Source organism: Xiphophorus maculatus, chromosome 21 (assembly GCF_002775205.1).
Source record: "Xiphophorus maculatus strain JP 163 A chromosome 21, X_maculatus-5.0-male, whole genome shotgun sequence".
In the NCBI taxonomy this organism is placed as follows: Eukaryota; Metazoa; Chordata; class Actinopteri; order Cyprinodontiformes; family Poeciliidae; genus Xiphophorus; species Xiphophorus maculatus.
Window position 1 is genome coordinate 25859432 of NC_036463.1, and position 23442 is coordinate 25882873.

Sequence of the window (23442 nt, forward strand, 5' to 3'; positions counted from 1 at the left end):
TTATGTTCCTTTGTCAGGTTAAAATAACAACCTTTATGAAGATATTACATATATTCTTCATTAAGTCAACATTTCCGTCTTAAATTAAATATTTTGTTTGTTATTGATTTGATGTAATATTCTGATCTTAAATGTCATGTTTACATTGACTGTAAGCAAAAAATATCCTAAATAACAGAAAGCAACTCTTGAAAACATCAGTCTGTAAATAACTAATCTACATAAAGTGTTTCACTTACTGAAATTAATACACGTTTTAATGCTATTCTAACTTACTGAGTGGGTCGGGAATAGTTTTTCCTCTCCATTTGTAGTGATCCATCTTCTTACACACACGATCTTCGGCGCTCCGCTCGCCGCCCTTCAGTTCCGCCCAGAAGGGAAATGACGCCGGTGCAGAAGATGGTGTCCGTAAATCCTGTGGGCTGCCGTGGTTCTGGAGCCGTCTAATTCAGAGCCGTGTCGGGGGGTCCTTTCGTCCGGCAGATGGATTACCGTCGGGATCCGGCAGTTCACCGCTGCCCGCCTCTCTCCTGATCCCGGAGCTGAACCCCCAACTTCATGTCCGACGGAGCCAGAGCTGCCTGGTCGAAGAGGGGTTGTGGGGATTCGCACCGCCGAGGTGAGACGGCTGGATCTTAGCCGCTAAGCTAAAGCCCGTCCCCCGCGATCAGGACTGAGCCTCAGACTGGCGCTTTAAACCGTCTTCCTCCAAAACAAAATGCTAAAAACGAGCCTCTGTCGGCGGCTGTGAGAGTCGAGGTGACCCGCTGTGTGGAGTCTTTGTTTTGGAGCTCTGGTCTCGGCATGAAGCAAAGCTGCAGCTCGCTGGAGGAATGAAAACACCCGGGTGTCTGTAACCCTGAGCCGGGCTGGATATGTAGCTCCGGTCCGTCATCCTGTAGGCTAACCCAAACATCCAGCGTCAGGTGTTAGTCTGGCCCCCAACATCCAGGAGCCACTGTGGGTCAGGTGTTAGCCTGCCCCCCAACATCCAGGAGCCACTGTGGGTCAGGGGTTAGCCTGGTTTCAGAACCACTGAGCCAGGAGTACTTTCTAAAGGAAAGAAAACCTTTCAGAAACCAGCCCAGAGTAGACAAAGCTAATCAATAACAGTAGCAGCTCCACTCAAAAAGACAAAAACACAGTGGAATACAACATGATTGAGTCAGGAGTACTTTCTATAGGAAACTGATGAGTACACAAATTAAGCTCCATTTAGATAATGTTGTTAAAGACATGAGTACTCAGACAAGAACATTTTCTACAGGAAAGAAGAAAACTGATTTTCTTTTTTAGCAGCAATGTGTCAGGTTCAGAGACAGAAACTCTGAACCAAGAATATTTTCTATGAGGAATATGAACAAAGAAATGCACAGATTTAATGGCAACAATTGGTTTGTCCTTACTCTCGCTCAAGACAAACGCAAAGTTAAACATTTCTTGTATTAGAAACAAACGATAAAGATCAACACAGATTTTGGTTGTTTGTAAGTGAATGCATCCTGACTTCCTGTTTCTGTCCCTTTCTGTCAGAACCGGGGAAACATAAACACAGGAAATGCGAGCGGCCTCGTAGCGCTCAGCCGTCACAGCCTGCGATCGTTCGGCCGGGCTCCAAAAGGTACGACCCGGCTACACACACACACACACACACACACACACACACACACACACACACACACACACACCCTCTGAACCCAAACAGCTCATCCTCTCTACCATCTCTCTGATTTTCTGTCATTTCCTTTGTTTTGGGATGTGAACAAAAACCTGTTTCCAAAGTAATAATGACATTTTTCTTAAAGCACTTGAAGTTAATTTTTGTGATTTCTGTTGTCATGGAAACCACATTAAACTGATATTCTATTGCATAAGTAGAGAAAATGGATGTAGAAGGTTTGGCTTATTTTAACATGTTTATTCTGAAAAAATGTAAAGAAAAACTTAAAAGTGAGAAAACAAAGACATAGTTTAGTTTCTATGACTGTCGGGTTTCCTGTTGACTCCACAGCGCCACCTGCTGAGCTCAGTTGCTAATTCTGCAACATGTGCTGCAGGCAGGTTGCTTCTCTCCCACAGGCTGCTGAGCTCACCTGAGGTCCTGACATGACCAACATGGCCGACACAAACGCTCCAACATAGTTTGAATTAAACCTTTATTAACTGACTAGTTGTTGACATTTCTGAGCTCAGTTTGTTGCATCGCGTGTCGCTCTTTGACCAGCAGCTGACAGCCAAGAATCTGTTTTTATTTCAATTATTAATGAAACAATAAACATGTATGGATGAAACAAACTGGTCCAGTTTTAAGGTGACACTTTCTACTGTGAGCCCAGTTTCACCTTCTTTCTTTTTCTATTTCTTGACGTTAAACTTGACGTGTTCAGCCGCTCTGTGACCCGGTGACCTTTAACCTGTTCTGGCTCTGTTGTTCAGGTGATTGGCGCTCACTAAAGGGAGTTTGTTAGCATCTACTGGACACAAGGGGCACTGTCCTCTGATTGGCTCGGACAGCCCCCTCTGACATGCCCGTGGCCAATCAGAGGTGAGTGTGTGTTTGTGTGTGTTTCCGTGTGCTTGCTGAAGCTCTTCCTTTCACTGCGTTTTCCCGCCTCTGCCTGATGCAGCGCTCACACTAACTAGCCTGACTCCATGTTTGTTTTCCGACTCCTCTGTTCCTCCGTTCTCCTCAGGTGTGTTATGTCGGGGGGAGATGTGGAGGTGTACCTGTCCCAGGTGCATGATGGGAGCGTGTCGTCGGGTTTCCGTGCTCTGTATGAGGAGCGTCTGCTGCTGGACGTCACGCTGCTGATAGAGGAGCACCACTTCCAGGTAGCGCCCATCAAAATGCTCATCAGTCCAACCGACTGGATCAATTCAGATAAATATTAGAGATTTCTCTGCACCAGCTGCAACTAACAACATTTTCCACTCTTTGTGAACTTCCTGCGCATTTATTGTTGATATTAGCAGCAGGGGTGATGTCACACTGTGTGTGTAATAGAGAATTGGCTGTAAAGCAGGAAAATGTTTAAAAACTAAGATAAAAATGATCAGAAAGTTGATATTTTAAGCAGCAATTAGCACAGTTAGCTTTAATTACCATAAACAAAATGAGACGGGTCCAGATTCAGGTATTATTGAAAAGAAAAGTGAATTTTATCCTTAAAACAGATTTGTTCTTGAAATCAAATGTTAATTTTGACATCTGGAATAGTGATTAATCGATAACTGAAATAATTATCAAATATTTTAGTAATCAATTAAAAGTTAACTGGACTATATAAACTGTAAAAACATGCAATTTGCTGAAAGAACAACACAGTCAGAGCAGTAATTCAGACTAAACGGTACAAAAGTATGTAAATGTTGCATTTAAGTTTAAGAAAAACCCAGACTGTCTGTAAATATGTTGTAGAATAATCAATCATCAGAAGCATTGATTAATCAGTCATTTAATCATCATAATAATTGACAGAACAATCGATTAATTGTAAATAATTGATTGATCATCAGAGGAGTTAATTGTCAGTATAGTTTATTCCTGGTCAGAGAAATTGATTGTTATAGTTGATAGAATAATCAACCATTGAATAATTGATTAATCGTCAGAATAATCAGTCTCTGCCAGCTGTAGCCGCTGATCCGGTGTTGCTAGGACGGTAACTAAGGTGTGCTGGCTCCGCCCACAGGCTCACAAGGCGCTGCTGGCCACGCAGAGCGACTACTTCCGGGTTATGTTCACGGCCGACATGCGGGAGCGGGACCAGGATAAGATCCACATGAAGGGGCTGACGGCCGCCGGCTTCGGCCACATCCTGCGCTTCATGTACTACGGCTCTCTGGAGCTCAGCATGCCCACCGTGCAGGAGATCCTGCAGGTATCCCTGCCTCTCCGGCGACTCCTGAAGCTGAAACTTTAACTTTGAGCTTAAAAACGTGTTTGTGTCGCTGCAGGCGGCCATGTACGTCCAGCTGACGGAGGCGGTGGAGTTCTGCTGCTCCTTCCTGCTGGCTAAGATCTGCCTGGAGAACTGCGCCGAGGTCATGCGCCTCCTGGAGGACTTCAGCGTCGGCGTGGAGGGCGTCCAGGAGCAACTCGACAACTTTCTCCTCGACAACTTCGTCCCTCTGATGAGCCGAGCCGACTTCCTGTCCTACCTCAGTCTGGAGAGACTCCAGGTCCGACAGAAGATCTTAAATGTTCTCACCGATCCGCGTTCGGGATCTGAATTATTGATTTGAGGCGACTGTAACATATAAACAGTTTTTAGCTTATAAAACTTTCTGCAAGACGGAATGAATCTGTCGGCGTCACAGAGTATAGAGATGGATTTTTATGGTGACAATTTGAATCGAAAGAATTTTTTCTATTCATTTTGTTTAAATTATGAGACTGATGAGAGGAAAAGGGAGTCAAACAAAAAATTAATAGGTTCATTCTGTATCAGATTCCATCAAAAATAGGATTATGATGCATTAAATTCCCTGATTTAAATGACTTTTGGTTAGCTTAGCAGCCTGGCTTTTTTAAATAAAAAAATATAAAAAATTATTTAAAATGTTAATATTTGAATACATTTTTGAGCATTTTAATAAATGAATTCATGATTCCTAGGATTGTGTATTGCAGTGCGTTTTAACGTTGGCGCCGCCAGGGGGCGCTGTGGGGCGCCAGAAAATTAGATGAGAAATTGTATTATTATGCAAAAATAATAAGAAAAAAAACTTAAATCCCATAAATTGTTTTAATCTAAAAAGTGTTTTTTATTTATGCTGTTTCTTTGTATGTTTTGTATTTGTGTCTGGGTTTGCAGACGGGTTCTGGAGCTCGATGCAGTTTGGGTTCATGTCTGGGAATCGTTTTTCTTTCTCTGATGTTTTTTCTCCTGGTTGCGTTTTGGGCGCAGGCCTACCTGAACAGCGACGCTCTGAGCCGCTACCCGGAGATCGAGCTGTACGAAGCCGTCCAGGCGTGGCTGAGACACGACCGGCGGCGCTGGAGGCACACCGACACCATCGTGCAGTCCATCCGCTTCTGTCTCATGACGCCGGCGGACATCTTTGAGAAGGTGAGCGACACGCCGCGCGCAGTGGGGGCTCATCGGAGGCGTCCATGCTGAGGTTCCTGTTTCCTCAGGTGAAAACGTCGGAGTTCTACCGGTACTCCAGGCAGCTGAGGCAGGAAGTTGACCAGGCGCTCGGATATTTCCACGACGTCAACCAGCAGCCGCTGTTGGAGACGCGTTCCAACCGCATTCGCTCCGTCCGGCCGCAGACCGCCGTGTTCAGGGGGATGATCGGCCACAGCATGGTGAACAGCAAGATCCTGCTGCTGCAGCGGCCAAAGGTGACGCACCGCCGTCTGTTTGGGTCAATGACTTTCACCAAAGTATCTATTGATTATTCGATGTTCATACCTCATTGAATAATGATGAGGTCTGAACCTCATTATTGTTTGTTCTGTTTATTGTCAGGCCATTTGCTCCATGGTTGGTTCGATAATTTGTTCATTTTGTTTGTACTCTTCTATCCTTTATTCTGTCTGGAGTGTTTTACAATAAACTAGGCTTAGTGATACATAAACATGCTTTATTATTGTGCATTCACTAAAATGAATACAGTTTTATTAAGTTTGAACCCAAAAGTGATGACCTATTAATGTCGCTGCCATAAAAATCTTATTTTCCATAAATTCAGAGGATTTTACATAACAGATTTTTGCTCACTGAATGTATTAATTTCTTATTTTTTCCTCCTTTTATCAGTTTGTTCAGTGTTGGATTCATGTTAGTTTTATTTTTAAAGACTTTGTTGGACCCAGCAGTGTGTCCTCCTGTCAGCTTGGTGGCGCTAACCGCTGTCTGCGCTGTGTCTCAGGTGTGGTGGGAGCTGGAGGGCCCTCAGGTGCCGCTCCGACCCGACTGCTTGGCCATCGTCAACAACTTTGCCTTCCTGCTGGGCGGAGAGGAGCTGGGGCCCGACGGCGAGTTTCACGCCTCCTCCAAGGTTTATCGCTACGACCCACGGCAGAACTCGTGGCTGCGCATGGCGGACATGTCTGTTCCCAGGTCAGACCGCTCAGAGCGCCTTTCTATGAACTTTGACCTTTGCTCTGAAAGCAAACAATTCGGCCTTAGCTTAGGTTCCCCATCCAATCTGAGGAACTTTATTTTGTAAATTTTATTATTTCCGTAACGATTAATCGGATTAATAGGAGTTAATCAATTTGTTGGAATAATCGTCAACCTATTTAGTAATCGATTAATCGTTAACTGGAGCATAAAGATTCGCGAAAAGGCCATTTTCTGAAAGAACAGACTCAGAGCAGTAACGAAGCCAAATATATACCTTCTGCATTTGCCTTTAAAGATGTTGTCGGAATAATCAATAATCAATAGAATAGACGATTAATCGTCAGAATAATCAGTAGCTAACAGAACCACTAGCTGGTTTAGTTCTGGTAAATTATTGATTGTTTGTTTTGCTGGTTTTGTAGGTCAGAGTTCGCGGTGGGAGTCATCGGGAAGTTCATCTACGCCGTGGCGGGCCGAACCCGAGACGAGACCTTCTACTCCACGGAGCGCTATGACATCACGGAGGACCGCTGGGAGTTTGTGGATCCGTATCCTGTCAACAAGTACGGCCACGAGGGAACCGTCCTGAACGGGAAGCTCTACATCACCGGCGGCATCACGTCCTCCTCCACCTCCAAGCAGGTGTGTGTGTTCGACCCGGGCCGGGAGGCCAGCGGCAGCGGAGGCGGGTCGGGCGGGTCGGACTCCCACAGGACGCGCTCGGCCCGCGGCCCGCTGCTGCCCGGAACCCACGCCAGCTGCTGGGAGAACAAGTCCAAAATGAACTACGCTCGCTGCTTCCACAAGATGATCTCCCACAACGGGAAGCTGTACGTGTTCGGCGGCGTGTGCGTGATCCTGCGGGCCTCCTTCGAGTCGCAGGGCTGCCCGTCCACCGAGGTGTACGACCCGGAAACGGACGAGTGGACCATCCTGGCCTCCATGCCCATCGGCCGCAGCGGCCACGGCGTGGCGGTGCTGGACCGGCAGATCATGGTGCTGGGCGGCCTGTGCTACAACGGCCACTACAGTGACTCCATCCTCACCTTTGACCCGGACGAGAACAAGTGGAAGGAGGACGAGTATCCCAGGATGCCTTGCAAACTGGACGGCCTGCAGGTGTGCAGCCTGCACTTCCCAGAGTACGTGCTGGAGCACGTCCGGCGCTGCAGCTGAGGTCCGCTTCACGTTTTGTACCGACGGACTGTCCGCCTGGCGCCGCTGCGCGGGAACCAGGCGTCTCCGGGCGGGTCGACCCGGCGACCAGCGCTTACCGACAGGTGAGGCGCCGGGCGGCTCGGGCGTTTTCACAGTTACCCTTTCTCAGAAAATTAAAGGAAAAAATGATGTCAGAAAACAAAAAGGTTTCATTCACTTACGTTTGAACTGGAGCGACCAGAAACGCACTGGAAGCATCAGAGCCCGGGTCTGGTTCTGGTTCTGGTTTCTCCTGAACACCTTTGACGCATAGCTTAGCTGAAATACTTTAAACCCAACTAAACGAATCAGATATTCAACATGACACTATACTCGGTAGCGTAGATGAACTCGGTGGTTTCGGACTCATCTGGTTCCGGTTTGGCTTCCAGTGCGTTCCAGTTTTCAGTCCCAGTTTCCCACCGAGCCGCAAACACGTTCATCCCACGCCGCGTCCCTCTGCTCCCCGCCGCCGCCGCACCGAGAGGAAACCGCGGCGTTAGATTTAGGAGCTGCGCTGCTGCCGTTTGGTTTCGTTTACATTCCTGCACTTTATCGGTTCTCAATGTGAGTGTAAATAGTTTCCTGCTCTGGAGGAGAGAAACTGACCCGGTTTGACCCAAATCAGGGCTTTTTGGGGGCATTTCAACAAATCTGGACCTCATTCAAGAACATTTGGATGTTTATTTTCCACCTGATTGTTGATGGGAATAAAAACATTTTAATCTGGGGATGGAATCTGTGACAGCAGTAATTAGTAGAGATTATCATCCATGTATTACTGCTGCTACTTAAATATTGATCATGTGTTGAAACATACAGAAGCTTGGAAATAAATTCAGGAGCTGACCTGAATTTATTTGCGTGTTAAAACGTTTCCATAGTAACAAAACTTCTACGATAAAAGTTTTATAATCTGCTGTCTGCCAAAAACATCAGCTGGTCTTAGTTGCTTTATTTGTTTTGCATTTGCTTTATTAAAATATGCAAAATTAAATACTGAAAACCAAAATGTGCTTAAAATATCCAAACTGGCACCAGTATTTATAATATTGTATTAAATGTAAGTTATAGATATCAGCACAAAATTGGCGGTAAAATTAGCTTTGGTTACGCTAGCTCCAGCTAACTTCATAGCTAGATTTAGTTTGATTTGACAAAAAAACTAAAAAATTTACTTGACTTCTTATGTAACTAAATAAACTGTAACTAACTGAAAAAATAATTCCAGGTAAGTTTAACCTCAATATCTTCAGTTATTTGAAACAAACAGGGATCCAAAGTGCTAAAGTTAGCTTCAGGTCATGATGTCGCTACAGCTATCTTAGCAGCTAGCTTTAAACTGTCTAGGTTAGTTTTTAGTTTAATAACCACTTAAAAATATATACAATAAATTTGAAAATAGTATGCAATTGAATCACAAAATTGCAAAAAAAAGAAAAAAATTGTAAAGTTAGCTTTAAAATGTGTTTCCACCATAAACTGCTTTAACTGCTTTGCTATGTGTGACAGAATGAAAATAATATTTTCATTCAGTGTGTAAGTTATAGAAGACCAAACATGAGCAGATAAACCTACCTTCAGCTAATGCTAACTATAGCTAACCTAGGTGTAATTAGCTACAGCTAACAGTTAGCATTCACTTCATTTGGTATACAAACACTAACTTATTTATTAATATGTAATTATGTAGGATGACTTAAAAATAAATATATAACATATTTACACCAAATAGACTCAGCTCTAGTTTAGGTGAGCCACAGTTAACTTTATTTGGCCAACAAATTTTATTCCATCACAGTTTTTTCTCAAAATAGAATGTTGTGTTTTCATTATTTACAAAAACATTGATAAAATTAGTGTAGTTAAATCACAGTATTTTATCACAGTAAAAGTAATTAAAATGAACAGAAACATTCAAACTTCATCATTAATAAATATTCTGCTTTCTTATGTAATTATGTGACATATCGAAACAATACTTCTTTTTACCTAATTGAATCTCATTTACAGTTTTGGATAATGTTAGCATATCATGTTAAAGTTAGCGTTAGCTTAAACTAGCTATGTTAGCTGCTAGCTTTCACTTGATTCAGCCTGAAACCTTCAAATATCCAATTGGTTTGTTTTTTTTTCCCATGTTGATAAATTACAAGTTAATAGATATAAAATGTTTAACAGTTTAATCGTATAAACATTCAAAAATAATAAACTGTTGTTACTCCACTTTAGGTGTAGAATTATTTATTATAATCAAATTTAAACTGTTATTTACAGAAAACCAACTTGGATTACGGTGAAATCACTTAGCTTTAGCATTGGCTAGCTAAAACTAGCTAGCTTGATATTAGCTCCCTCCTTAATTTAGTTTATCTTCTTCCATTCTTGTTTTCTTCTTTCCATTTTGGACACAGCTGCTCACTCATTTGGTCAAATATGTTGGTTTTTTGTGCCAAAATAGACGAAGAAGAAGAAAAAATGTTTGAAGTTCAGTTGGAGGATTTTTTTATTTCTTTGCCAGATATTTCAGCTGTTATTCTGAGATGTTCTTGTTTGAGGTCCATTGGTAATTTACCTCGGCTAAATGATTACCAGCCTTCGTTTCAACAAAAAACAGACTGTTTTCATTTCAGACAGATAATTTAATCGTTTTCTGGCAGATCTAATCCCGCCGTTGTCTTAGATTAAAGCTCGCACATTTCATCCTCCAGGCCACGTAGCTGAGCTGACGACCAGCCTGTTTTATTTTGTTTTGAGCTAACTGTGAAAAGGGCTAGAGCAAATAATGATGCCGTCACGTCTTTCTGCTGCGTATTTATTTAATTTATGAGGTAGTGCTTTTCACTGAGCTATGCAGTAACAGTATTAGGAATGTTTTTATGATCGGAATTTCATTCACAGCCCGGTTCTTCAGTGTTTCTGTCGTTTTTCATCTCCACCCTGCAGCAGCATGTGAGTTTCTCCGTTTTATTTATTTTTCTGTTATTGATGAATCAGTAAAGTCAGAACAGATTTACTTCCTGAAGTCTGTCTTGATGTGAATTATAAATATATCAGGAACTTGAAGGCAAACATTCATTTCAAATGGTCATCCTGGAGCATTTATTATTGCGTCATCCCTTTACATTTCCTCCGGGTCGCCGTTAATCGCCGCTCCGCTCCAACGTTGCTGTTTGAAGAAGAAACTTGTAACCAATAAAGTTCAGCCGTCCCCACCTGAGGAACACGCAGCATCCTTTAGTCCGCCATTTTCCCATCTGTCCGTAGGAAAACAGATCAGAGGACGCTAAAAAAATAAACTTTCATTGCTTAAACGACTGTATGGGGAAAAGAGAGAAAAATCTGAATAACATATCTTACTCTGAGTAGAAACTCTTTGGAAACGATTTGTAACCTTTCCAGAAATAAATGTTCATACTGGTCAACCTCCAGCTGCTGCTGAGTTTTTATTTGGTTTTCCTGTCATTTGTTTATAATTTATTTCAAAAAACAAACTTTTTTTCATTAAATTCATTGTGGACAAATTTGCACATAATCAAGAAACTTATAGCATCTTATTGGAATATCTGTAGCTACTCATAATCCATCAATGCAGTTAATTTCTATTTTTATATTAAAAAAAATACAAAACAAATAACTTTTCTTTTAACTTCTTTTTTGCTAGCTGTGGCATTAATTACAACTTAGATATATATACAGTAAATATATTTTTATTAAAAACTGATGTTTAAAATTTTATTAGATATTTAATAAAAACATTTGATTATATATTTATGAAAAATATTTTATTTTATTTATCTAAATATTTTATTTAAATAGAAAAAGAAAATAACTTTTTTTAAATAAAATAAATATTTGGTTAAAAATATTTTTCAAATGTATTGTTCATTTTTCCTTTTTTAAATGTGTAACATTTTATATTAAAAAATAAAGAATTTGATTTTTTTTCTCTTTCAAAGGAATAAAATGATGAATTTTCCATTAGTGTTGATTTACTGAATCATTTTTGGGGTTCAGTTTGATTTTTAAAAAGATGCCAGATTAGTTTCAGTAGATTTTCAATTTAAAATGAAAAAATGTTAATAAATACAACTAAGAACTCATTAAGCATTTTATTTACAGTTCACAGTAAACTAATTTAACACATAAATGAGAAAACATCTTGTTTTCTCAGTCGATTCTAGTTTCCATCAACGCGCATGCGCAGAGTTCTCTTCCTGCGGCTTGCCGTAGTAAAGCGAATGTCATCTGAATGAGAATGACTTCTCTCAGACTGGTAACTATGCTCAACATTATTCTACATGTTTTCCAGCTGTAATCCGTATCAATAATCTGTATTTCGCAGTTTTGTATTGTTATTTGAGGGTTTAATGAAGCTATGCGTAGGTTTTGTCCGTGTCGGTCTTTAGCATGTTGCTAGCTACTTTCGCTAACTCTTCGGTCCAAACAGGCCAATATAAAAAAACGAGCGTTTGACATTTTAACTTCTCTCTTATTCTCGTCGTTGTGTTTTATGCTTGAATGGTTATATGTATTTTTTCTTAAATAAAAACTGTTTGGGTTGCTCGGACTCATCTCTGCGTGTTGCTGTCGTGCCGCTGTTTTTCCGCCAGGCGTCGCTGTTCGCCGCGGCTCCCGGGTTAACGGCCCTGATGAGCGGCTCGGTTCTGGCTGCCAGCGAGGGGAAGAAGAAGAACTCCCAGGCCGCTCTGAGCATCGACGAGGTGACGTCATCAGCAACTGGGTTTGGGTTGTTTTGAGTTTTTTTCAACTCAGATTTGTTCTACAAACACTAAACAACTAGATAGTTGTTTAAATCAGACATTAGTTACCAAGGAAACCATAAATCTAAACATAGTCTGTTTTTGTTGGTTGCTCCAGTTGCCGTCTCTGTACACCAGACCCGAGTCGACGGCGGCGCCGCTGGAGCCGGAGGCGGGCCAGCTGGAGCAGAGCGTGGCGTCGATGAGGGAATGGGCCACGCCGTACACCGACAGCTGTCAGGTGGGTGAGGCACGGTGGTGGCAGCAGCATGCTGTGGGGATGTTGTTCTTGAGCAGCTACACGCTAGCAGAAGGGAAGGTAGAAACAGGTTTTCCTTCCACTAAACCTTTATTCACGGCTTTCTGTGCATCACATAAAATCCGAATGAAACAGAAATTTGTGTTTGATTATTTGGTTACTGAGAATTCATAATCCATTTTAATTAAGGCTGTTTTGGTTGTTTGTATATTTAAAATGTTTTCCAGTTTCAGTGACAAATGGTTTTTTGTCTTTCAGTGGGAATATTTGCATTAATATAATATTATTATTATATTTATATTATTGTATTAGTTGAAATTTTTTCAAAAGTAACAGCATTACCGTTTATTGCAGTAATTTCTGGAACAATTTATCGTCCAGAATAATTAGTTTTGGTGACAGGCCTTCAATAAACGTTTGATTTTGATTCATTCAGATCTCCTGCAGGAAGCAGTTCATTTTCTGATTTATTTCTGTTCATCTGAATGTCGTCATAAACCCAGATTAACTCGGCTGTTATTTTCCCATCATGCAGTTTCACTTCCTGTTGTATTAGTTTAATAATTAGCCTTTAATACAGAATTTAACGAGTTTTTATTGTTTTGTTTTTGCAGCAAAATGTCCAGCTGGCAGTGGAGAAAGCTGAGGTAAAATCAGACTAATCACTAATTCATTTAACGCTTAGACAAAGAAAATGTAAGTTTATTTAAATGTTTTAGTGATATTTTTGTAAATATATATAGACTGGTAACGTCTTCAGTGTAACTCACTTTTATAACATAATTAATTGTTTAGATGAGAACAGAAGCAGAGATGTGAAAAACTATTTTCCTCTTTACAAATTTTACTGGTTTTGCTTCTTTTTTTCCTTAAATACTTTTGATTATCATTAAATAATTTTTTTACATCAAGAAGTTGACATAATGTTCACTTTGATGGTTAATTTTTTCAGTGAATCAGTTTTTCTCTGTTTTAACAACCTTTGTTTGATGGACGGTTAGTTTTTAACAGTTTATGTGAATTATTATTATTGTAAATTCTGATGTTATAATGTAAATTTATAAAAGAATAAACGTGTTGTTAAAATCAAATACATTTTTTCTTGGTGTTTGTATCCCAGCAGGTGTACAGAACGGCGGAGCCGACAGTGAACGCATCGTTATCGACCGTCAGAGGTGAGCAGAACAAGATGGCTGCCACAAACTGACGCTGCAGAATATTTCTGTTTATTTCTGACATATTTATAAACAGCTGACAGAGCAGCTTATTAACGTTAAAAAGATATTTAAAAAATAAGATATTTGTGCAGAAACTTTATCATGAAGCAAAGTTTTATTTAGAAGAAACAAGTTTAACTTTTTCAACTTTGTTTTGAACTGAAATGGTGATTAAAAAAAAATAAAAACATAAAAAAATTAATAAAAATGTCATTATTACCTTTTAAAATAAATAAAATGATGAATATTCCAGTAGTGTTAATTTACAGAATAATATTTGGGATTCAGGTTGATTTTTAAAAGATTTAAAAGTAAAATAATAATCCAGAAAAAAGAGAGAATAAAATACAAAAATAAATAAAATTTATAAATAAACTTTAAATCAAACAAAACAAAAGAATTTGATGCATATTCAAACCAATAATTAATAAACATAAACAAAATATACATAAAATCTTAATTAAAAAAAAATTGTGACAAAATAAATACAACAAAATAATAAGAATTAAAAGATTAAAACTGTATTCAGAAATGCAAAATAAATGTAAAAATAAATAAAAAAAAGAAAAACTCAAATTAATTGTAGTAGAAATTTAATTTTAAAAATATGTGAAATATTTATACTTTTTTTATAACATGAACCTTTAAGCTCAGTTTCGGCCCGGTTGTTTGTTGGTTCTGGTACTGAAAAGCTCCTCAGTTCTGTCATGTTCCTGGTTCTGGTTCCTGGTTCCTGGTTCTGGTTCTGATTGTGATCCTGGTTCTGGTTCTGGTTCCCTCAGAAACGTACCGGTTCCTCAGCGACCCGCCTCCGGACCTCTACCCCAGCGCCGCCGCCATCGGTTTCTCCGGCTTCCTGGGACTCTACCTGGCCAGAGGTACCGTCTGTGTTCCGGACATCAGACCGGACCGGGTCGGGTTGAACTGGACCGGGTCGGTCTGACATGTTTTGCTCCTCCAGGCTCCAGGCTGAAGCGGTTGGCGTTTCCTGCGGGCCTCATGGCGCTCAGCGCCTCCATGTTTTACCCCCAGCAGGCCGCCGCCCTGGCCAAGGTGAGCATGCCGACCCAGAACTGGTTCTGGTTCTGGTTCAGATTTGCTTTCAGGTTTTAGATAATTTGTTTTGCCTCCTCTGACTTTGGGTTTCTCTGAAGGCTAAAGAACAGGACCTGGTTCTGGTTCTGACCCAGTTAAGCCAGTTGGACCCTCTGGTATTAAACCGGGCCTGGGTCATGTCTGAGTTGGATGTTAATTGGTCTGTCAGCTTGGTTCTGGATGGTTCTGACTGGTTTTGGACCATTTGATCTGGTTTGTGTTTTTTAAAGGAATTGGACTTTTCCAGTTTGTTGGTCGCCATGACGTTTTTATTGATTATTTATTAGTATTTGTTTCTGATACATTCAGGTTACTTTCAGACATTCATCCATATTTTTTCCATCTGTTAATTTGGACCAGTTCTTGTTCTGATGTTGCATTCTGGGATCATTTCAGCCTGAACAAAGATGGCGTCCATTTGACCTTTAAACCTCATTTTGACATCAAATTATTTCTAAACTTTTTCTTTCATTTCTGCATCTCTTTACCAAACTCCAGGAGATTCACTGGTTCCCAGTTTCATGACCTTCCTGCTGGATTTTTAATGGCAGATAAAAATATTTTCTCTGATGATGACCTCAGGAAGCAGCCGCCCGGTTCTGTTTCTCTTCATGTTATTGAACTTTTAATATCTGATTTATTTCCTGGCTTCGGTTTAATTTGGGTGAAAACTTTCCAGGCCGTCTGGACTCGTTTCCTCCAGAAACGGTTTGTGTTTCCTGGAGGAAACTGGGGCTGTGAATAAAGTTTCCACTGCGGGTCGGTGTGTTTTGGTCCCAGAGTTTCCTTTTAGCTTGGTGTGAGAAACACGCCGACCCGTCTGGACCGGAGCCTCAACAGAACCTGGAAATGATGCAGGAATCTGACCGACTGGAAGAAAACCAGAAAAATCCCAGATGGTTTGATTGATGATGTGAAACTTTATTCAAGTAAATTCAAATTATTAGTTTTCTTTGACTTAAATGAACAAACAACCAGCGGCACTAAACAAACAAATCCATGAAAAAACAACATTCAGACTGTTTAGGAAGTTTTTTCACATTTTCCTCGTGACACATGATGATACCACCATGGTGGAATTTAGCTCTTTAGCATTAGCTTCCACTAAATACCATGTTGGTATAGCTCTTTAGCATTAGCTTCCACTAAATACCATGTTGGTATAGCTCTTAATGTTAGCAGAATTAATGTTTATTATTAGTGCTTCAGGTTTAGTGCAGCTAAGATTTTAGCTAGCAGTGCCCACCACTGTTTATCATTAATATTATTATTATTTTATTCTATTTCTCCCCTTTAGTCCTTTCAATGTGACCATTTTGGTTCTTGTAGGGAAAAAGTTTGGTCACAAATGATGGACATTTTTTTCTGGATTATTTGTTATCATAGCTAAATTACTTGATTCTGAATTTTATTGTCATTTATTTTCCATTTTCACCAGTGGAGTCGAGACCAGGTGCTGACCTGGACTCGGCAGGGCCGTGTTACCATGGAAACTCTGTGGAAAGATCCCCCGTTTAGCAAGAAAAAGGTCAGTCTGGGAAAAGTAGCATGATTGTAACTTCTGTTGCCTCCGCCTAACCTCACTCTGACGTGTTTCACTGTTAATCCTTTAGTTTCAGAATAATTTTACATGTGGAAAAAGATTTTTACGGTTTGATGATAATTAATATTGATCTGTTTGTGTTTGAGGCGGTGAAACCCGGGAAGTCAGAAGAACCAGAGAGCAGAAACAGCTGATCAGCTGCAGGTCGCAGGAACCCGATCACACGAACCAAACCGGCGCTCTGAAGGACGCCGGCCTTTTCCAGGAAGCAGTTTCTGTCACTGTGGTTGAAATTTGCTTCTTGGAAACGGTTCTTCCTCCTCTGCTCTTCATCGTTATCTCTCTCCTGTGGTCTGAGTAACATGGCGTCCGTAAACCCCCGGCGCCGCCGCGGCTTCAACCCGACGCTAACATCAACTCTCAGTTCCCTGGAGCGTCTGCTCTTCCTGATAACTGGGAATCATCTGCAGCTCTTTGCTTCCTCACTGGTTCTGTCCAAACCAAACAACTTCTCTGTTTTTCTGCAGCACACCTCACTGCCGTCTCACTCCTGTTGTTTTACTAAACATTTACAGCTAAATACATTTATATTATGAATCAAAAAATAAGTGTGTGTGTGTGTGTGGTTGTGTGTCCTGTCTGTCTCTGTGTTGCCCGGCGACAGACTGGCGACCTGTCCAGGTGACCCCGCCTCTCGCCTGGAACGTTAGCTGGAGAGGCAGCAGCTCCTCCTGACCCCACCAGGGACAAGGTGTTAGAAAATGGATGGATGAAATGAAATCATTAGAAAATGAGTTATATGTGCAGCTCAACGTTAGTTGATTAAAATACTTATCATGATGCTTTCTGCGTGTTTATCCACCGTAAATGTTATTAAATAGATGTTTATGCATGGCTACATGTTCTCACTAAATGTCATTAAATATGTTATTTAATGATAATAAAACATATTTTGTGATTTTGAACAAGTTTTCTGATCTTTTCAGTTTTTGTAAACCTTTTAGAATCTGACCAGTGAACCCAGTTTTCATGTTCTGTTCAGTTTGTTTGGGTTTCAGCGTTCAACTAAAATGAATACAGAATCCTGGTAAGGTGCAAATACCTACAACATTTATAATTATCGTGTTTAAATTTCCTTTGTTTTGTATTTATTGACAACATTTGAATAGTTACTTCATTTTAAACTTGTTTTTAGTAGTTTGGTCATTTTAAACTTGTTTAACCAAATTATAGCCCTGCTTCTCTAGATTTTCTTTTTTTATTCTGAACTTTTTTGGTGTTTTAGTTTTAGTTGGCAGTAATCCAACAGAGAATCCAGTTGCCTCGGGACGGAGGCGTTGATGTCTGTATGTGGGCGCCACTAAAACCAGGGCGCCACGCGATGCCCCTCAATCACAGATTTAGAGAAACTAAAAGAAGAAAAAAGTGACCTACTTAGTGATGATTGTTGTTGGTTTTCTAACCAAACCGTCTCAGCTAATCCACAGGCAGTTTCCTCCTAATGCTAACGGTAGCTAACCATGTTTTAGATGCCCTTCACTAAATGAAAGGAGGATTACATCACAATTACAGCATCAGTAAAAATAAATATTAGGACATAACTAGCACCAGCCCAGTTAAACAAACTGATGCTAATGTTAGCATCTTCATATCGGCTAACAACGATTTAGCCGATATGAAACGATGTAATTTTTTTTTCCTATTCAGTTATTTAATTTAACGTTTAATCATTTGGATTTTAATTATTACTCTAAAGATGGATCATATTTTGTAACATTTCTTGCTAAGCTAATTGTAAAGTGTTAGCAAGTTTAGCTACTCTTCACTTGTGCTTTTTATATTGAATATATGTTTAAGTTTTAGATCTGCAATGTTTTAAAAGTATATTAGCTTGTTGAGCTAAACCACAAATTAGCAGTTTATAGTAGCGTTTTATAATCAGACTTTAGGTCGTATTTAGATTTTAACGGCAACTTGAACCCGTTATTGTTGCACTACTGCCATCTGGTGGATCCTAATATTTATTCCTCAAATCCTAAAGAGCCCAGTATTTAAAAAAAAACTAAATATCTTCTCTTTTCATTCATTACTATTTAACTGAGCAACCACGTTCTCAAATTTCAATTCCCTATTAAAACCTATTTCCATATTCAATAATCTGATTATTTCCTACAGCTAATAAAAACATGTTCCATCGTTTCTAGTTTCACACCAATTACATAAACCAGTAAAATGTTTCCCCATCTTAAGAGCGCCATTCAAAAAACTGACCGGTTCTTATTCTATTTTTAATTTTCTCCTTCCTCCTGTTTATCCCCCTGATCCTTACTGGCTTCTTCTTCTTTTTTTTTATGGTGGTTGGCAAACAGGATTTAGATGCATTACCTTCACCTTGCAGATTGGAGTTTGGATCAGAATCTCCCCAAAACACCAGTTTTTATACTAAAAACACTAAAACCTTCATCCCCAGATGATCTGAACTGTTTCCTTATATCTAATTTACTTTTATTCCTATCTAAATTTCTAATTAGCACCTCTTTCATGAACATACTCATTACATTCTAAAAATATGTTTTACTGTTTCTAATTTTTCACAATAATTAGAACCTTTATTTTCTTTATTAATTATTTTAAAAGTATTATTTGTCTAAATCTTTTTCTGGATATAAATTCTTCTTTTTTAACTTTTGTGGGTTTTTCCAGAGTAACTAAAGAGACTTTGTTGAGTCATCACTGCTTGTTTATTGATTCTAAACTAAGAAGTACAGAAATGCTGGTTAATATTAAACAGAATAACATATTTGTAGACCAAATAAAGTAAAGTACACTCAGAATCACAACGTTGATAAATTTCCCTATTTAGAAGCTGAACTTGTAAAAACGAGCTCTGGTTTGAGCGGAGAGCAAAGCCGAGCCGACGGGACGGTTCGCGGTCTCGGGTTTCCTCCTCTTCGGTTGCGGTTCTGCGGTCACTCCTCGGCCGGAGTCGCCATCTTGACCAGGCTGTCCTTGTCGAACCTGAAGAGCCTCCAGCCCTCCTCCTGGGACAGATCCTCGGCGCCGCGCCGCTTGTAGAACTGGACCGACGGCTCGTTGTTCTCCGCCACCACGAACATCATGCCGGTGCAGCGAGTCTTCATGGCCAGCTGGACGGCATGATTAAAAAAAACATTTTAATTACCTCCACTGGCTCCATGTGTAAAATATTTATCATCAGTGACATTTTGGGAACAATCTGGAGGCTGATTAAAGAAACTAGAAGCTGGTTTCGTGTTTCCTTACGTCACTGAGGTGCCGCAGGATTCCAGAACCGATACCGAGCCCTGAACGGAAAGAGAAGAAGTTTAAAATGTTTTATTTGGGGAAGCAGAGGAACAGAAACTGATTCTCCTCGGCGGTTTTCTTACCTCTGCACTTGTCCATCACATAAAACTCCTCCAGGTACAGCTGCTTGCCCACCCAGGGGTCATAGGTGAAGTAGTACATGGCAAAGCCCACCACGTTCGGCTCTGCAGAGAAAAGGGCCGTTTAGTTTTTGTGAGGGTGTCCAAAGTGTGGCCTGGGGGCTGTTTGTGGCCCTCCGTGATTTTTTTGCGGCCCCTGACCACAATAAAAAAACAACGTTGTTTTTCCAGCTCAAGTTTTTGTGTCTACAATAAGAAAATAATCTGAGAGAAATCTTCACTTTATCAACCTTTTATTTCATGATTTATTGTAAAATCAGAAAAACATCCAATAATATTTTTTTCACTCAACAGCAGATTTTGGTGCATCCAGTCGGAAAACTGCTGAATAAAAGCATAAAGTTTTCAGAGAAACAGCGATCCACTTCCTGTTTGTCTTACAGAGAATAAACACGCAAGAAAAATCTAAACAGTCGGATTCAGTCAACATTTCGGACGTGTTGGCAGGTTTTGTTTTATTAAAAAAAAAGCTTTTTTTAATTAAAATACAAAAATATATCTGTATTTGTGGCCCTCATCTTTTTCCACTCTGTTTTTGGTTCCCATGACAACAGTTTGGTTTAGATTAGATCTGTTGACGATAGAAAAACACGGCTTTATTTCTGTATTTTAGATGAGTTTTCCACACCACCTCCCCTGATGAGCGGTCGTACGCCCGCTGTGCAGGTGGAAATGTTTTTCTATCTCATTCTGAGGTGGTTGACCTTTGACCCCTTTCTCCTGTGTTTTATGTGGAAACATCCCGCCTCTCATTTCATTTTTTTGCTGTTACTGTTGAGTTTTTAATGCAGATTGTTTCACGTCCAAGGCTGAACACCTGCAGCTCTGCTCTGCTCTCTGGCAGCCATAACTACCGGACGTAAACAGGAAGCAGAGCTGCTGACGCCTGACGGATGAACCCAGGTGGTGGGTAACTGGAGCAGCTCATCAGGAACATAAAACCAGTATAGTGTGACTGGTTTCTCTCCACTGGTTCGTACCGTCGCTGCTGTTCTCTCCTGGAGTTTCAGCGATGACGCAGTGGTAAAACGGCGTTTCACCGAACCCATCCTCAAGGAGATCTGGAAGGAAGAAACATTTTAATCAAACCATGAAGAAGAGCAGCGGTGAAACATCCAGACTAAACGAGAAGGAGCCTCTCACCCTTTTCCGTCAGCGTGACCTGGCTCTCCATCTCTTCATATTTTGCAAGTTCCTGAAATGACAGGACAGTTTTAGTTGGGTAACATTAGCACTGAATGCTAATGCAGAGTGACTGGTAGCAGCGTTTCACAATCAGGTTTAAACCACCAGAGATTAGATTTGTCACACTGACTCAATGATTGTTACTAGAAGCATTTTAGTTAAACTGGTTTCTTTGTTTACAGTAAATCTTCGAGGGAGTTCTCACACTTCTAGTCAGACTGACTCTGATTGGGGAACAAAGCTACAACATTTGTTGCATTTCCAGCTGCTGAAAATGAGTCATACCAAACAAATAGTTGAAAAACATGTACTCCTGCTGGCCTGTGGGGGCGCTGCACCAAGAACCACGGAAGGAAACGACCAAAAAAACCTCTGAAGACAATTTCTTCTTCACAAAATGTTAACAGAAAATGAAGTGGCGTCATATTTTAGCATTTGGAGAATTCCTCTTTAATCTTTGGTAAAAAATCATGAGTCATTTCTCCCGCTAGCACTAGCCTAGCATGTTTGTTTTAGTTGAATTTACCCAGAATGCCCTGCGCTCCAGTCCACCGCCAGTTTTTGGTTTGTTTGCCGTTCACATACACATTGGAACCGAACCAGAGTTCATTATTTTACATTTCATCACAAATATTCTAACCTTACATTTTATTTTTTATTTCTGCAATGTTTTTAAACACACTAAAATCTCATTCTTTGATATCGTTTAACTACATTAAACAAGTTTTATGTTTTATTTTCCTACATTTATCAAAAGTACTTTTATCTCTGTTTATCCTTTGTGGTTTCTGATGTGTTGCTACATCTATTGAATTTACTTTCTGGATTTCTCACCACACAACTGCAGTTCCACAGCTCACATCCTCTATAATCACATCTAGTAAGTTTATTAATATCCATATGTCTGTCTGCACCTTTAAAACTCCTCAGAGCTCGTTATGTTCCGTTGTTTTATTTAAAACGTAGTGAAATTAGATTGTAAAGTTCTCATATTTTGCAGACATGGCTGTGATATGAAGTCGGATTTGTTATTTATGTCAGGTCAGCAGTTAACAGCTGGGACTCAGGGTCAGCCTGGTAAGAACATAAGCTCGGCGACAGACAGAATTACCATATTTGGAGAACCGGAAGTCAGAACTGTTATGAGTCTCGGGGACCTGACCTCATTCTACGTCATCCTCCACCAACCGACGTCAGTTTTATTTTTCACCTTCAAAAACATTCAAACGTCTGTTTATCTCCTACCTTCACCAGTCGTAATATATCGGACACGTCTTTGGGCTCGGCTTTTCGTAATTTATACTCCATTTTCTTCTTTTACTCTTTTTTCCTTTCGTTAGAAGACCTCTGTATGTGAAGTGGAAGATCAGGTGTTTCTTCATTCGCTTCGCAGTGGCTTTTCCCCCACAGTCAGCCTCTGGTCAGGACCTGTTCGTCGGCGTAAGCTCATCCAGCTCTCGGTGGCCCCTCACTGGGTCGCTGTCGGTCAACTGCTCTTCCTTTGTTTACGCTGGGTACTTTATACTCGGCTCGCGCTCGACTCCTATTGGTCAACTGACAAGCTTGTAAGATTTCTGACGAATCAGCGACCACCTCTCTGGATTCAGAGTTCTGTTCGTCCAATCAGCATAGAAAGGGGCTGAACATTGGATTTTTGTTTTGATTCTTTAACAAAAAAAACTTTAAACATGATTTATTTTTCAATTAAAACATTTAAAATAAGTTTAAAGCGTATCTACATCGAATTATTCAAATTTATTTACTACAAAAATGAATACATAGCTTGAAAACTATGTTTTTAGTGTCTCCAAATGTTATTAAACTGTAATGAAGTGGCCCTCTGGTAAGAAGAGAACATTTCCTTCCCTCCCATAAGGGTAACCATGAGGGTTGGACTGTAACTATACACCCAGGTCACACAGCAAGGGTTTTGATAATTAATGAATACAATAGACGGTTAGAAGTGAAAATGTAACCAGATGTTGGTGTTTTCTGTAACTCTTTTGATAGTATCTTTCACTGATTGTTACTCTAAATCTTTTTGAATCAGTTGAAACTCTTGAAGGTCACAAAGACAACTGGTGGATCAAACCAATATGAGCTGGTTACGATAGATCTGAACTGGATCCCTTCTAAAGGCCTTTTTTGATATTTGTTCCCAAATAAGAGAAGATCCCAGTACCGAGTCAGAATATTATAAAAATAACTAACATACTAAAAGTATGAAAAGTTTGTTTCATACTTTTAATACTTACTTTTCACACCTGCTTAAAGGTTATTATTTTCAAAAGGTCATTTTAATCCGACAAATGAGACTCATCAGGACACAGATTCTAATTTATTGAATATAATTGATACTGAAATCATTTAAAGTTCAGAAACCTGTTTAGTTCACAATGAGTTTCCTCTGTGTTATTTACAACTATGTTATTTAGAAATATAAATATCCATTTTTGTCCCACGGTGGGAAAATCAAGTGCAGCATCAAGTTAAAGGTAAATGGAATATGCATATTGTTATATAAAACAACAGACTGTGTAGTCAGGGCAAGTTAAAAATGGCATTTTATTTTTCGATTCAAATTAATATGTAACTGTTCAAATAGCTGCAGGAATATTAGTTGAAATGGTAAAACCTCT

At 40.0% G+C, this 23442-nt stretch overlaps 3 protein-coding genes across 5 annotated transcripts; 2 read left to right on the forward strand and 1 right to left on the reverse strand.

Annotated features, from left to right (window-relative positions):
• Positions 1 to 362: 362 nt before the first annotated feature.
• On the forward strand, positions 363 to 10702 carry klhl15 (kelch like family member 15). Of its 2 annotated transcripts, none has more exons than XM_023326198.1 (9): positions 363 to 622; positions 1537 to 1624; positions 2697 to 2835; positions 3696 to 3884; positions 3961 to 4185; positions 4914 to 5075; positions 5144 to 5353; positions 5884 to 6074; positions 6503 to 10702. In XM_023326198.1, the coding sequence occupies exons 1-9, from the start codon at positions 562 to 564 to the stop codon at positions 7254 to 7256; spliced, it is 2019 nt and encodes a 672-aa protein (XP_023181966.1). In that variant the 5' UTR covers positions 363 to 561; the 3' UTR covers positions 7257 to 10702. The 2 variants fall into 2 exon arrangements, with proteins under 2 accessions (XP_023181966.1, XP_023181967.1); XM_023326199.1 differs by lacking the exon at positions 363 to 622 and adding an exon at positions 2440 to 2548.
• Positions 10703 to 11457: 755 nt separating this feature from the next.
• apoo (apolipoprotein O) lies at positions 11458 to 16806 on the forward strand. Of its 2 annotated transcripts, none has more exons than XM_005812700.2 (9): positions 11458 to 11553; positions 11891 to 12001; positions 12159 to 12281; positions 12914 to 12946; positions 13423 to 13474; positions 14299 to 14394; positions 14478 to 14569; positions 16050 to 16139; positions 16301 to 16806. In XM_005812700.2, the coding sequence occupies exons 1-9, from the start codon at positions 11530 to 11532 to the stop codon at positions 16346 to 16348; spliced, it is 669 nt and encodes a 222-aa protein (XP_005812757.1). In that variant the 5' UTR covers positions 11458 to 11529; the 3' UTR covers positions 16349 to 16806. The 2 variants fall into 2 exon arrangements, with proteins under 2 accessions (XP_005812757.1, XP_023181989.1); XM_023326221.1 differs by having other exon boundaries at positions 11459 to 11553; positions 13420 to 13474.
• Positions 16807 to 18872: 2066 nt separating this feature from the next.
• sat1 (spermidine/spermine N1-acetyltransferase 1) lies at positions 18873 to 22292 on the reverse strand. The gene is made up of 6 exons (XM_005812699.2): positions 22049 to 22292; positions 20762 to 20813; positions 20599 to 20679; positions 19562 to 19663; positions 19437 to 19477; positions 18873 to 19300 (listed from the first exon to the last, which is right to left on the reverse strand). Exons 1-6 carry the CDS (start codon positions 22109 to 22111, stop codon positions 19124 to 19126), a joined length of 516 nt encoding a protein of 171 aa, XP_005812756.1. The 5' UTR covers positions 22112 to 22292; the 3' UTR covers positions 18873 to 19123.
• Positions 22293 to 23442: the final 1150 nt, after the last annotated feature.